General features: G+C 44.9%; 1 protein-coding gene across 1 annotated transcript in view; it reads right to left on the reverse strand.

Moving 5' to 3' along the window:
- Positions 1-15,668, reverse strand: part of NMT1 (N-myristoyltransferase 1) — a 221,012-nt gene that overhangs the window by 39,450 nt on the left and 165,894 nt on the right. Inside the window, exon 10 of the mRNA XM_069634238.1 lies at positions 4,869-5,036. Within this exon, the coding sequence (XP_069490339.1) occupies positions 4,869-5,036 (168 nt within the window). The remainder of the gene's footprint in view (positions 1-4,868; positions 5,037-15,668) is intronic.

The raw sequence follows: 15,668 nt of genomic DNA on the forward strand, positions 1-15,668 counted from the left end.
TGTGTGGAGGAGGAAGCATTTCTTGACTGTTGCATTTATTTGCGGTTCTAATGATAGGGTGTTGTCCATCAGGACTCCCAGATTTTCTTACTACCTTAGATGGTGAAGGTGCAGTTCCCATTTCCGTTGGCCACGGGATGGCAGTTTCGTGCTCTTGGTCTTTGGATACGATCATGATTTCTGTTTTTTCCTGGGTCGATTTTCAGGTTGTTGGCATTCATCCAGTTGAAGACTTCCTTTAGACAGTTGGTTACGTGTTGCCCCTTTTACTAGTTGTCGCAGTTTCATGGTGGTGAGTTGTTCAATCAGTGAGTTTTGAGAGTTGGCGTGACTGTCTAAGTCCCCCAGGATGATTAGGTGTTCGTGGTTGATGGCCATGTTGGTGATGGCCTCTATGAAGTTGTCGACGAAGGATGCATCATAAATTGGTGGTCGGTACACCAAGATGAATGCGAGGTTGGTTTTTGGGCTCGCTGGTGTATAACCATGGGTTCGCAGTTGAGGATGTTGAGTGGTTCGTCTGTTCTTATTTTTAGGTGTTCTTTTAATGCTTTTGCGATGCCTCCCCATTTTCTTTTTCCTGTTTATTTGGAGGCATTTGAAGTTTGCTGGAAGACAGCTCAGCTTTGGAGTGTGATTTTGTAGTGGTCTACCAGCCATGTTTCTGTGATGAATAGAATGTCAATGCCGTTGTCATCAAGTAGGTCGAAGATCTCTGTATATTGTTTTGACATGGATCTTGCATTTATTAGATTGCAGTGGCATTTGGAGGTGTGGTTTGGCTTTTCTTGTTAGGGTAGTCATCTGATCTTGTTGAGGTTTCGGGGTGTCAGCGTCCTCGAATAGTTAGTCTAGGTTTTGTATTGGGTTTTTGTTTTCATCAGGTTAGTCTCCCAGGAATTGTGGTTGCCGATTCGATTGAAGTTCTTCTAGCTTTGGTGATGTAAGGTGTTATCGCTACGGCCATGTGCTTGTTTCTGGTGTTGTTCATCCTTCTGCACGATTTTGTTAGGTTGTTTAATGTTGCTGCTTCAAGCGTTGCATTGGTTCGGTCTGGTGAGCAGTTGTCAGCGAGGTATGGAGTTAGGTAGAGGGATTTGTCTCTTCACTCAGTGTGGTTCAATTTTTGATCCCGTCTGTGGGGGTGTGTTCTGTTGATGTGGTTCTTAGTTGCAGTTCCGGAGTGTTTCTTCTTTCTTCTCTTTCTTCCCCCTCAGGAGGGGTCGTTTGCGCGGCATTATAAAATTCAGAGTTGTTTAGTCTTCGTTTGTTTGCTGATGTTCAGTTGGGTCCGTTTTGGTCTGGTTGGCTTGTGGTGTAGTACTGGTTGTGGATGCTGTCCGCTACTGATTTCAGTCTTTGTAGGTGGTATTTCTGGATGATGTTGCCTATTCATTCAGTCACTGTCTTGGTGGGGGTATGGGAGGTGGTTAAGGGTTATATAGTTGGGTGTCATCGGTGGCTCTCTTTAGTCTGTCTCCCTGAACGTGGTTCACTGCAGTGAGTTAGTCATGTGGGTTTAGGAAGGACATGTGCTAGTTGAGGAGTGACTTTGAGGGGCGCAGCTAGGACTTACTCCTTTGATGCAATCTGGACACAGAGGCCCTGCTAGATTTGAGAGACAGGTCTATCAATGCAATCCGAGTATTATACAATTCAATTCAATTTGGAGACAGAACCCTATTAGATCCGAGAGACCTCTATAATGGGAGAGAGGCAATCTAAATATCACTTAATGCAATCTGGACACAGTAGCCCTGGCAGATTTGAGAGACAGGCCTATCACTGCAATCTGAGTAGCATACAATGAGTTTGGATATGGAAACCCTGCTAAACGAGAGACCTATATAGTGAGAGAGGCAATCTAAATATCATACAATGCAATCTGGACCCAAAAAACTACTAGATTTGAGAGACCTGTATATGTCTATACAGAGGTGGGGAGGTCTGTGCCTATCCGGTCAGATTGGTACAGCATTAAATAATGATTAAATGCCGTCTAAGGGGAGGGTGAGAGCGATGCAGTGGGGAGTAATCACCTTGTTTGCTATGGGTTTGCTAAGTGGCTCGGATTCTAGGGTAGAGTGGTTGCTCTACTCCTGACCCAGGCAACTCCTACCTTACTGGTCCATTGTAGATGGTGGACAGCTGGCCACTGCTTCCCCTGCAGACACCTGCTGACACTTCTTGGAGCTGCATCTGTTGGAACCGCCCTTCGCCTTAGGGCCTTTAGCCGCAGGGCTGCACAGGCAGAGGGCTGCCCTGGGAGGAGCAGTGATGGGGCAGAGAGGGCCAATGGGAACAGGGGGGGGGGGGGGGGAAGGAGGGGGGAGCAGGACGGGAGGCAGGAGGAAAGGAGAAATCAGGAAGAGGGCGTGGGGTGGGAGCAGGCTGGAGCGGGGTTTGCAAAGGGCCTCAGGGCCTTAGTTGAATACACAAAAAAAAGACTACAGCAGCAGACAGGGGCAATACTCACCGTGCTCCGATGGAAATCAAACAAACTTACAAATATATGGAAACAAGGCCCGGGAGGGTCCTTGTGCTAACCACACTCACCTGGGCGATATCGACCACCCTACCCTGATCACCCAGTTTACCTCTGCAGGCCTCTTTGGACAAGTTTTAGCCTGGTTCTCCTCTTTTCTGACGGGTTGCTCTCAATCGGTTCCCCCCCCCACCAATCTGTTCTCAGTTGATTTCTCTACTTTGTGGTGTGCCCCATGGTTCCTCTGTCTCCTACTTTATTTAACCTTTATTTTGAACCTCTTCTGAATATAATTCATGCCTTTCATTTGCTGTTATTCCTAAGCCAATGATACCCAAATCATTGTGCGACTCAATCTTACCCAACTGGAGTCAGCAGGCTGACTTAAGAACTGCCTGCTAGCCATTGGAGACTGGATGGCTGTGAACTGGCTTCAGCTCAGAAAAACACAGGTGTTGGGCACGGCGATGCCCTCTTTGACCCCTGAGTTTTGGCCTGAGTGTCTTGGCTTATTTCTCCAACCGGTCCTCTCTGTGAAATACCTAGGTGTCAAAAGCTCTGCCTCCTTCTCCCTCTGTGTGGCCGATCAGGTCTGTCTTGCATGCCAAAAAGCATATTTCAACTCTGGACTCTTCGGAAAGTCTTACCCTGTATTCCCTTCAAGCTTCATGCACCTGTGGTTTCCTCCTTGGTCATCACCAATATTGATTACTATAATGGCCTTTATCTCGCCCTCCCGAAACATCTGCTTTGGCGCTTTCAGCTGTTGGAAAATGCTGAAGCCAGGGCTGTGCTCCGTCCTCCCTGTGGCATCAATATGACCCCTTTGCTGCGTCACCTCCATTGGCTGCCTGTTGAGCAGCATATTAGATTTAAGGCTCTGTGCAAGGTGCATAAAGCTTTTTACAAATGGGAGCAGAATTTCTTCAGGTGATGTTTTGTATGTACCTACCAAGCCACTAACTCACAAGATCTGAAGACCATACAGCCCCCAAGGGTTAGGCTTGCCCAGGTGGTGGTCGCACCCTCTGTGGAGGCTGCAAACGCCTGGAACCAACTTCCTTTCTTTCAGCGTAACATTGTGGCCCATTTGCCTTTGTCAGGCACTAAAGACAGTTATCTTCTAGCTCTCAGCTCGCTGTTCGGACTTACCTCTTTAGCTTAGCGCCAAGATGCCTTTGGGCTTAGGTTGCGCTTTACAAAACTGAATGTCTCTGAATAACTACATCAGAACTAGAACTATTCACTTGACTTTGGTTATCCTGTTCCCTAAAGGCTACTCTTCTCAACCCTATTGGCTTTGGCAGTGCTGTTTCCCACATAGGTTTTACATTTTGTAACTTTCTGCTGGGAAACAGAATACCTACATCCCTCTGGGAGAAAAGACTATATGCTTTTACTGACCTTGATTGATGTCACTCCGTGTGCTGGAACTGTGTAGCATAAGAAAGAAATTACTTGCCTGCCTTATTGATTTATATTAATTTAAATCCATCTTCCATTAAATGTTATTGCTAGTTGCTGCCTTTTTAGTTAGATTTACCTTGTTTATATAAATATTGGAATATAACTATATGCAAGCATAAACTTGGATCCTTGCGTTTACGGATTTCAGTGTACTGCTCTAGAGCTCCCATTACCCCCTCCTAAAATAAGCCTGGCTGCTCAGCCACTCTACCGGCTTCTGCAGTACAGGCCTATATTAAGAGTTGAGTCTCCAATACCAGTAGATCCGTCTGAAGTCCCACACCAGTTGGACTTTAGAAAAACCTAAACGTTTTATTCACCAAAAATAAATAAACAAATAAATACAAACGGCTTGAGCTAGCTCACCCTCACCAGTTGGCATTTGGTCACAGTAAGGCAATAGAAATAGGCAAATAAAGCTCAATAAATCTTTAAATGAAGAAACAAGGAGAATGCAGACATGCCACTGGGATTAGTGCAAAGAAGGGAGAAAGGTACTAGTAGTGCAGGAGAAAAAAAATGGTTGAGGCAAGAGGCGACTGCTAGTAAGGGGTGCTGGCATAGAAGGGTGGCAAAAGCCAACAATTAGAACATATACAAGACCAGTGCAAAAGCCAAGGCAGAAGAGGGAACATGCAAGTCAGAAAAAGTAAAAAAAGGAACAAGGTAAAAGGGTGGGCAAGGCAAGAGAACAGAAAGCAGGTACAGAGCGAGTTCAGGGCAGGGACCCAAGTGGAGAGGAAAAAACAAGCGTATGGCAATCAAGAAAATGTTCAATATAAAGTGAGTTGGAGTGAGGGCATATAGTAAAATGTGCATAAAAGCAGAGCTGAAGCAGGAATTAGAAATAGACGAGAATATGCACAGTCCTATATCTGAGCAGCACTTGTTTGTTATATGGACCCTGACCGCTCACCGATTTTGCCAGGATGAGGGCATCGTTCATGAGGTCAACAAGCGGAGTCTTGCTGTGGACGTTGTAAAAGGAGTAGGCAGCCTTCAGGCTCTTGTGAGTTGGGTGGTTCATGATTGTAGACGGCAGGGTGTAGAAGCTGATGAAATCTGTAACCTCACCCTCAGGCGTCTATAATAAAAACAAACAAGAACAAAAGAAAATGGTCAGTCAAGGCTTAATCAAATGCCAGAGATGTATGCCATGTATAGCAGGGGAGGTGGTAGGGGGCTTCTGGAGTTCAGAAAATGCAAACAAGGTGTGCAGCTATGGCATGTGGGGTGGAAGGGCTTGCGACTCCCAAGAAAAACTTAGCTGCAGGACATTTTAGCTGGATGAAATATCAGTTGCGAGTTAGTGGAGTCTGTGCAGTGCATACATTGTAGGTATGCAAGACCGAAGAGCATGGGGTATTTTTAAAAATAAATTGCGCTTTGTGCTCTGCTGAACTTGTGTCATAGCTTGGTACCACATGCATAATCTATGGTGCAGGATGAGGCAGGTATCAAATATTTATGGCAGCAATGCATGCTCATGATCTTTCCACATGTGCACTTTGTGCTGGCACTGCAAGCTCAGCTGAGGTCATATTACATGTCCCAGCACTGCAGTCCCAAGCAGTTTCTAAAGGTCCTGCAACAACACTGCAGACACAGGGGTACATGCCCCATGCAAATGCAGGAAACCCTGTGCTACAATGAACCAGTCGAGGCTGGTACATTATAGGTTTTATAAACAAGCATGTGTGAAGTCCTGCTGAGAAGATCTTGCCAAGTTGCAGCTAGACCATAATTTGTCAAGTTTGACATTGGGGGAGTGGAGGGGGGAGGGGAATATGGCAAATCTTGTTTGAACAAGAACTACAGAGTCTAAAATAACAAATCATGAGCAGTGTAGTAAAAAAATAAAATGGGGACAATAAAAGATTCATAAAATCATGAGCATATATAACAAGGCTCATCACAGTACCGCTGAGTAACCGCGCCGAGTTCCCGGACTGTTTACAAGCAATGCAGACAAGAAACTAAGGTCCAAAAACCAATCCAGATGCACAGACCACCCTATCACTGGATAAATAGTGAAGCGCTGCAATTGGGGCAGCTGACTGTCTTAACAGAGCGAGAACACAATGGATACCACAACCAGAAGTGATAAAATATATGCGCCACAAACTAACCGTAGTACACTAGATCCAGAAGAAAGTGGCAACCACCTAGTCAGCCACTGAAACCGGTCAACCAGCCGCCAAACACAGGGACGTCCTAACAATGACTGTTTACCAGTTATAGCTAGTATTTATACACCTGATGTGTCTCATCTTGGTCCACACATGCACTGATTTTAACTCTGAACAAACATACAGGAAGAATAAAAGTAACCGATTCCTGGTTCAATTATACTTTTTGACCATAATGCCATCATTGTATTTGGTGTACTATAGTTGAACTATAGGGTCTGTCTTCTCTCTGTCCCCCGCTTCCTAGATAAGCGGCACATCACTGATATCTAGGGCCAGTATATATATGAAAGGATAGTTTGGGGGGAGGGTGGGGGGTCAGTGATACTACGCTGCCCAAATAATTCTAACATTTACAATCATGTGTGAAAAACATAGGGAATATGTATGGGTTATTATAACCCACTCCTAGTCCCCTGTTGTATATATTGTCATCACAGAACAGACAAGTTGAACAGTGTTACGCAAAACCTATCACAAAGTACAGATTATATGGCAAAACTGAGGGCTCCTTCAATACTTTACTAGATTTTAACTCATGGCAGCAAGAAACTACAACAGCTCACCATGATTTATTAAGTAGTCCATCACAACGTCAGACCACTTTAAGTGCTATCCTGACTGAGCAGTTCTCTTTCGTTGCTGCTCAGAGGCAAGATTGTGCAGATTCTCTTTGGAAAAGTGCTCAGGTTTTCTGGTTCCCCTGTTAGAAATAAAGACAGTCTTTGATTTGAGCACCTCAGATGCAAGCTACTCCGTGTTGAGCATGACGGCACGTTTTGTTTCAGGGGGGGACCCAGATCATGTGAAAGGACAGCACGGTCTTCAGAATCATGCCATGTATTGTGAGAGCAAAGGGCCAGATTTTGTTGCGTAGACTGTGCCAAGCAAGGGCACGCCCCTACTGACAATGTCATGGTGCTTGTCACCGCTGGGCGTGTCTCAAGAACAATCATCAACCCATTTCCATAGGCAGCGCAGCAGTCGCCCCAGGTTAGGTGCTCAGTAATAGGGAGAATTTTCTGTTTTTTTGTGCTAACTTTTCCCCACTCATTCCTTTGCTCGGAATGGGAATCTCATTTTACTGCTTCTTCATTTTGTTTTACTTTAATGGAATTGTGCTTTCCTCCATGCATTTCAATGCGGGCATTTGTAATTGTCTTTTGCAGCACACAGCACCTTATGTGCAGTGTTGCTCTGGAGTCTTACGACTTCCCTTTTTATGTTATGTGAACAAATGTTCTAGAGTAGCACAGTAACTTACCCATTCTTTTGTGGGACCAGCACACACACTACCTTATATGGGCTGCCTGGGTATTACAATGTAACTCCTTTCCCCACTGCTCCTGCAACTTTCTAGTTACATAACAAACTTAAATGGCTGGTGGCAGTGGATATTTTTCTACCATTTATGTGCAGGTCAGTTATAGGCTGATTTCTCAGTTGAAATACAGCACCGATGGGTGAGCAAGCCAAGACTCCAGTGTGTCTGGTAAGGCAGGAAGTGACCCTAAACCTCCGTTATTTGTTGGTGTGCCTAGCTGAAACCAGTTTGAACAAAGTGGCTGGCTGTACCGCAGGACAACTACCCCCCCCCCACCCCAGGTGATTGACAGTGCCATGGGAGTGAATTAATGGGTCCCAGCATAAAAAGGTGAGGATTTTTGGACCACATGCAGAGTTAACCACTGGAACTGGAAATCCGAAGCAGAAGATTAGCAGAGTTGCCTGCAGCACCCTCAGAAGCACCGGCGAAGCCCTACTGCTGTCCTGACCCAGTTTTCAACTCGACAGGGAAGCTCTGCCAAGGACAACTTCCTCTTTTGGGGGGTGGGCATATTCAGCCTCAAGACCACCTTCGATTTGGGCCCCCTGTCATCCTGAGACTTTCCTGGGCTGCAGAACACCATACCCGGAGTACCTGGACCATTTGAGTGCATGATCTTACAATCAACGAATCTCGCTGAAACTTCGCAGGCATCCTTGAGAACTTCAATAAGCAGCAATTTTCTCCAAAAGTTCCCTCACAACAGTTTTGCACCGAGAAACAGGAGATTCCGAGTGGAGATATCTGTTCTGTTTTGGTGCCAGGAACAAAGGCATCAAAACCACAAACTGTCATAGGAGTGAGCTGAATCCTTTGCTGGTGACCCACTGTCAACTGTTGCCACAGAAGCCCATCCAAGGTCCCCCCCCCCCCTTTCGATTCCACGACCAAGGAGCAGGATACTGGGTCTTCAACGCTGCATCAAGAAGGTGACAAGCTACATTTTCAACTTCACCCTCCAGGTACTGTGGGGCTTGGGTTACACTTGCCATAGGCCATTTTCCGTGCTCCTTTAGCTTTGGGAGTGTTTTCCACATTTTAAACCTCAACTCATTGTCCAGGTCTTGCAGCCTATACACGTTCAGGAAGGCTCCCCTTGAGCTCCTGTGCTTCCTACAAGAACTACTAACTGGTTACTGAACTTTAAACTATCAGAACTGGTCCTTTCCATTTGACTGGCATTGTGGTTTGCCAAAAGGCCATCTTCAACCTACTGGCTCGGGCATTGCTTGTTCCTCCACAACCTGAACTGTGAACTAACAGACTGTCTAAACATTCTTTAAGAGTGTTGCATTGTTACTTAACAGTATAACTCGTTCTTCCTAACCTTTACTTTACACTGAATAATGCACAGTTGATACAAATAGGTGCTTTTACGGACGTCACTGTGTAGATCTGAAAAGTAAATGAAAGTTTACTCACCGGCTCTGTTTTTTCCATTTACAAAGTTAACCAATTGAATATGGAATGTTATTAGCAGTTACCTCATTTTTATAAATGCTTGCGTGCTTTGTGAATATAAAATAATCACTTTTGTACTAAGTGTGTAAGTGTTTCCATGGATCTGTATGTGCAGATTTAATTTTACTGTCTACAGCTCACATTCCCTCTCCAAAGAAAGGTATGGCTGGTCTGCCACTCAACCAACTTGGGTAGTACAGGCCTATATTAGAAGTTGGGGCCCTCAAACCAAGAGATGAGTCTTATGAAGTCCAACTCCCAGTTGTACTTTAGAAAAACGCACCCAACACTCACACATCAGCCAAACCCCACTCCTAGCCTTTGGATGGGTTCACTTTGTTCAGTAAAAATTACTGCAGTCTAACTGGCGTGGGGACTACACAAGACTCCACCTTGGTATTAGACCCACCTTTTAATATAGGCATGTACTAAACAAATTGGAAGTCAGACTGAGCAGCCAGGCGCATCTTAAGAGTGGTAATGTGTGCTGTAGAGATGTGCAATTAAACTAGTAAATACAAGTGGTTAGGGGGAATTCTCAATTTGTGCCAATTCCCTTCAAATTTAGAGAACGCCCCCTACCCCCAGCTCTTTTGCTGGACTTTAGGACTTTTTAATTTTAACCCTGGAGTGAGTGAGCCCTTTTCGCTCACTGATTGGACGGATTTGGATTATGCGTTTCCTTTGGTTTTTGAGTCTGACAAACTCCATAGGCATCTACTTTTTGTATGGTGACACCACTTTCAGTGCAGTGTCACAGAAATCCTTTAGATTGCTCATAAGGTTTAAATAACTTCTCTTGTATGAACTACTGTTCCCAAGAATAGTCAAGTGAAATTGACTTAACGTACCTTACCTTTTCCCTTTGTAGGTCCAGCACATCTTATGTGAAGTGCTAGCGGGTTACTTAGTAGCCCCTTAGCCTACCTACTCCTGTAACATTTTTAATGTTACCCTCACCACTTTAAATTGCTGGTGGCAGTGGTTTTATTTTCCTACCATTGTGCTTTTCTTGCGCAGGCTGAATCCTCAGCTGCAGTGTAGCACCAATGGGTGACCTTTGTCAAAATGGCCTGGCCTTTTTTCTGGGTGAGGTCTTTCTTGGGTTTTTCTCTGCGCTCCAAGCCATGTTTGAGTCTTTTGTTAGTTTTGCCTTTGGCAGGCTTCAGTACTGAAACCAGTCTCTCGCTCCAGTGTGTCTAGAAGGGCAGGGAGGGAGGTTCCTGAAACTCCCTGCCCTTTGTCTTTAGGAATGCCTGAATGCACCCAGTCTCGATTGGCTGGCTGGCCCTTTCAGGACAGCCACCCTGCCGTTTGAGTGACACCTAGGCATGAATGGGAGAAACCTGCTTAAAAGGCGAGGGTTTTGGGACTAGAGGCAGAGTCGACCACTGGGAAGAACACCCGAAGAAACATTGAATGAAGCTTGCTGCATCCTCCTGGACTGGTGAAGCCCTGCTGCTGTGCTGAAACTCCTTTTTTCTAAAATCGACAAGAGACGCTCCAGACTTAAGACTTCTTCCCTTGGGTTAGTGGGAGCAACTAACCCTGAGACAAACTCCACTGGCCAATCTTCCCAGACAGGCTGTACTTCCTTGCTGCTGCAGGAACAGAGTACCAGGGGTCGAGAAATCTGTAGTCGAGTGCAACTTCTGCAATCCGGCCAGAAGCTCCAGGAGTCTAAGGACCCTCCAGAAGCAGGACAACCAGAGTGTGAGTCCCCTCACCGGAGGGCAGGACTCAAGGAGTGAAGGAAGTCCAACCAGTATCCAAGAGCTGTGGTGGTGCAGTTTACAGAGCGCTGAAAACCGCAAAGTGCTGCCTATTCGGAAAGAGCCCATAGCTGCTGCCGACCCCCGAATTGCTGCTGCAGAAGTCCTCCAGACATCATCCCTCTTGTCCCCACTACGGAGGCCCAGGAACCCAGAATCTGTATCGCTGCAACCAGACAGAAGCCAGCTGGACCACTTCAAATATACGGTTACGACTTTGGGTTCTTACCTCAGTGTCTTTAGCTTTGCTCTTCTCAGTTGAGACTTGCAGTAGCTACTTTTGCTAGAGTCGATTTATTTCAGCTCTACCCTCCACAAGTGTAACAGCTTGTGACCCTATGGTGATTTTTCTTCAGAAACTCTTTGTGCACGACTTTGTTATCTAAGAAGTGCCTCAGCTCCATAGACTGCTCCAATTGACTTCGGCTGTCCTGCAGACTCTTCTAGTCCATTTGAATTTGATATTTACAGTCCATCAGAGGTAATAACTTGGTTTCTAACTATTATTGCTGGGAAAGGTGGTCTAGACTTCATTGGAAGATTTAAGTACTTGCATGCTCAGAGAGCCGGTAACCTGGTTTCCTTCCTGCAAACCTCATAATCTATAAAGAAGTGCCTCAGCTCCATAGACTGCGCCAATCGACTTCGACTGTCCTGCAGACTCTTCTAGTCCATTTGAATTTGATATTTACAGTCCATCAGAGGTAATAACTTGGTTTCTAACTATTATTGCTGGGAAAGGTGGTCTAGACTTCATTGGAAGATTTAAGTACTTGCATGCTCCGAGAGCCTGTAACCTTGTTTCCTTCCTGCAAACCTCATAATCTATAAAGTGTACTGGGGATATATAAATGCTTTGTTAGTGAAGCCACCTCAGGGTGTAGCAAGTGTAAAAAGCATGTCTATAGAGTATCTACTAGCTTTGTGTTGATTCTGGAAAAGTATATTTAATTGTTAGATATATTGCCCTTTTTAAAGAATGCTTATTTAAAAAACGATTGTTAGGGAGAATTCTCAGAACTGTGCTAATCCGCTTCTACCTTAGAGAGCCCTAGCTCTTTTTGCTGCACTTTAGATTTCTAACCTGGAAAGAGTGAGACCTTTTTCCCCCCACTCATGTATTTTTCTGCGATTTGGACTTGGTTTCTTTTGACTTTGGAGTCTGACAAACTCCATAGGCATCATCTTTACATTTGACACACAGCACCTTCAGTGCAGTGGCACAGGGAAATCTTAGATTTCCCAAAGGTTTAAATACCTTCTCTTGTTGAAACTACTAGACCCAGCACACACCATCTTACAATAGGGTGGTGGAGGGGTTACTTAGTATCCCTTTGTCTAGTTTCTCATGTAACATTTTTATGTTAACCGTTCTACAATTAATGGCTGGTGGCACTGGTTTATTTTTTACTATCATTGTGTGTTTCTACAGTGGGCTGCAATTACAGCTGCAGCAAAGCACCCATGGGTGCCCATTTTGTCAAAATGGCCCCAGTATTTTCCGCCATTTCTTGTTCGAAAGGTCCTTCTTGAGATTTACTTTGTGTGCCAAACCAGGTTTGATCCGTTTGTTTTGTCTTTGGCGGGATTCACGAGTGAAGCCTGGCAGGGCAGGAAGTGAGGGAGGTGCCCAAAACTCCCTGTGCTTAGTCTCCTTGGTTACAGGAATGCACCTAAGGGTGATTGGCTGGAGGGCTGTCCTCTGAGGACAGCCACCCTGCTGTGCGAATGAATGGGAGAAACCTGCATAAAAGGCAAGGCTTCTTGCTTGGAAGGTAGAGTCGACCACTGGATGAAGGAATCCGAAGACGAACTTGGAAGAGACGCCTGCTGCAACTCCTGGACCGTTAGTTTGCCCGGTGAAGCCCTGCTGCAGTGCTGAAACTCCGAATTAGCCTAGACTAGACCTGCAAAAGGAAGACTTCTCCTCTTGGGTTGGTGGGACCAATCGACCCCCAAAACAAGCTCATCTGGAAATCCTCTCAGAGCTGGCTGTACTTACATTGCTGCTGCAGGAACCGACGTGCCAGGGAGAGAACACCAGAATCGAGTGAGTGTCTTTAAGTCAGACCCAAGTTCCAGGAAGATCCTACGGACTCCCAGGAAGCAGGATTTACCAAGCCTGAGCCACCTCAGAGTGCTGGACCCCCAGATGCGAGGAAAGTCCATAGTGGTATCCAAGCACCGCAGTGGTGCTATTTGTGAGAGCTGCGAGGAGCTGAAACCGAAGTTTGCCCATTGCTGCCACCGACCTTCAATTTGTACTGCACGAGTCCCCCGACGACCTCCCTCTTGTCCCCACGACTGAAGCCTAGGAATGCAGACCTACACAGGAACAGAAGCCAGCTGGAACCAATTTCTTCTAACCAAAGGTACTGTAACACTAAGGGGACTTACCTCTTGTTGTGTAGTCTTGCTCGTTCTCAGTTGATACTTGTCTTGGTTGCTTTTGCAGAGGTGCTTGCAGCTTTGCCCCCTGACAGGCCTCGCAGCTTGTGGCCATACAGTGATTACTTTACATAGACTTCGAAAACATTTTGCAAGACGTACTTACCTGCAAGAAGTGCTTCAGCTCACCTAGACTTTCGCTCAATTAACATTGGCTGGTCTGGCTCCCTGAAAGACTATCTTGTGCTTTGACACCAATCTCAGTATTGCTCTAAATGTACCAGAGATATATTAATGTCCACAGCGTCCAAGTTATTTAAGTCACCTCAGGGTGTAGGAAGCAGCTGTGTGCCATCCCAAATGAGCACTTGCTGATTTAGAGAAGCTAAGCGGTGTATTTTTGTGAATATATATATTGTTCTCCTTCTGAAGAAGGCTTATTCATCTGACTTAAATTTAGAATTGTTTAATCAATAAACCTTGAGTGTAAGTTTATTTGAATACTTGTGACTGTAAAAGCCCTACTGCTCCCATTGACCCCTCTTGAGATAAGCCTGGCTGTTCAGCCACACTACCAACCTGTGTGGTACAGTTACCTATTGCCAGCAGGACAAGGTTGCCGTAGTATCCCAAAGGGTACTACACATAATCTTGCCGAACACTGATGTTAAATAAATAACTATTGAGTGTTACTTATATTTGCGAATTTCATTGCTACAGCTCACATTTACTCCTCCTGAGATATGCCAGGATGCTAAGTCACAATACCAACTTGTGTAGTAGAGGCCTATACCACCAAAGGTGGGTTACCTAATGCCAAGAGGACAGGGGTTGTGTAGTCTACATCAATTCTTGCCCAACAATGACCTTGACGGGAAACAGCAGTAAACGGCCCAGAACACTGTTCCTTTTTTTTTTTTTTTAAATGTCCGATAATGTCCTATGATGCCCAAAAATGGGATTCAGACTTGCACTGCATTCCATTTTGCATTGTTCTTCAGCTTGATACACATCAAGGCAAAGAAAGGAGGACTGCAGTCACAATATAAAAGGAGACTCTGGAATCAGATCGGTGTGGAAAGTCTTGACATTGCCTAGCTGCTCTACTCTTCCAGGGTTGATGGGAGCCGTACAATATGGAGAAGCACATCTCGAAGATGAATTACAAATATTCCTCTAGGAGAACAAAGATTCTCTGCATCTCCATAAGGAGCAATCAGAACAGAGTCCTGCATTTGTGCCCACCAAGTTGTTGAGTGAGACACTAAACCCTATTCTGGCCAACACTGCTAGATCATAAACAAGCTTTAGTGTGCACGTTCCTCATGGAAATAAAGCAACAAATGATTTGGGCACATACAAATGTTCTTCTCCAAAACACAAAGGATTGTTTGCAGAAAAACTGAGGAAGGACTATTGTATAAAAGTCTTCGTTAAAGGATTGATCAAACTGGTCACTACACATTATTCATACAATGCTATAAGAATTAAAAAAAAACAAATCTATTAAGCAGTATTAGTGAGTTAGTAAGATAGCTTAACTTCTCTGCCAGAATCAAGTCAAACCCAAAAATCGAAGGATTGGCATAGCTAACTCCACTTTTAATCCACAAAGGTCCATATTGAGCCATAGTTAATAACACATGTTACAAAACATAAGCCATTAGGGGATTATATATATTTTTATAAGAGAAAAGATACTAATATGGCCAATATCAACCCATTGGAAAACTACAGCTGTGATAATTGTGTAGTCAGGATACTGCAGAAACTCTTACAAAGTTCTTCCTTTGGTAGAACAAAGAAGGACCACCTTAATGGACAGATTTAATCAAAGATAGATACAGGTTTAATGAAATGAAAGGTTTCAGATTGGTACCAAAACGATGGAGCTTGCTCCCAGACACAAACACCAGGAACAAACTAATGCCAAATATAGACAGTCGGAAACTATGAACACACCACATTTGTACCTGATGAACATAGAAGAGAGGCAGTTGTGTAAGAAAAAAGACGTAGTCTGTAGAGAGGCTTGAGCCTGATGATGGTGCTTGATATAGCATACTACCAAAAAAATCCACTACGGTGATCTGGAAAACAGTGATGTGAATTAAGTCCTGGGGACACATATCCTAGTCACCCTTCCACCCAAAGTGCAAAAAAGAGGTTATGCAGCTGTAGCTTGCACACTATTCCTAGGACATCAAGGTACCTGCAATAAAGATAACCTGTCTGCATAGTCCGAGGCGAGCCCTTTTCATGATTTAGTGAAGCACACAATGACTGACAACAGATCAGATTGTGCTCCCCTCGTGCTGCAAGGACCACCAGGCAGATCTGGCTGGGTCACTTGGTTCTCATTTTCATGGGGGCAATTGGACATTTCTGCCCCAAAGTATAAATCAAAAATTGGCAGCCATGCCAGGGGCTGCCTTTAACCTGGTGATTGAACGGAGGGGGAAATGTGAATGGCTGCAATCCATGTAGCTGCCACTGCAGGCTGGTCTATAGAAGCTCTGTTGTGCCTTCTCGGTACATGTTTTTTTAAAATTTGTACTGGGCCCGATGCAATTCACCAG

This window comes from Ambystoma mexicanum, chromosome 13 (genome assembly GCF_040938575.1).
Source record: "Ambystoma mexicanum isolate Mex_15411 chromosome 13, UKY_AmexF1_1, whole genome shotgun sequence".
Taxonomy (NCBI): Eukaryota; Metazoa; Chordata; class Amphibia; order Caudata; family Ambystomatidae; genus Ambystoma; species Ambystoma mexicanum.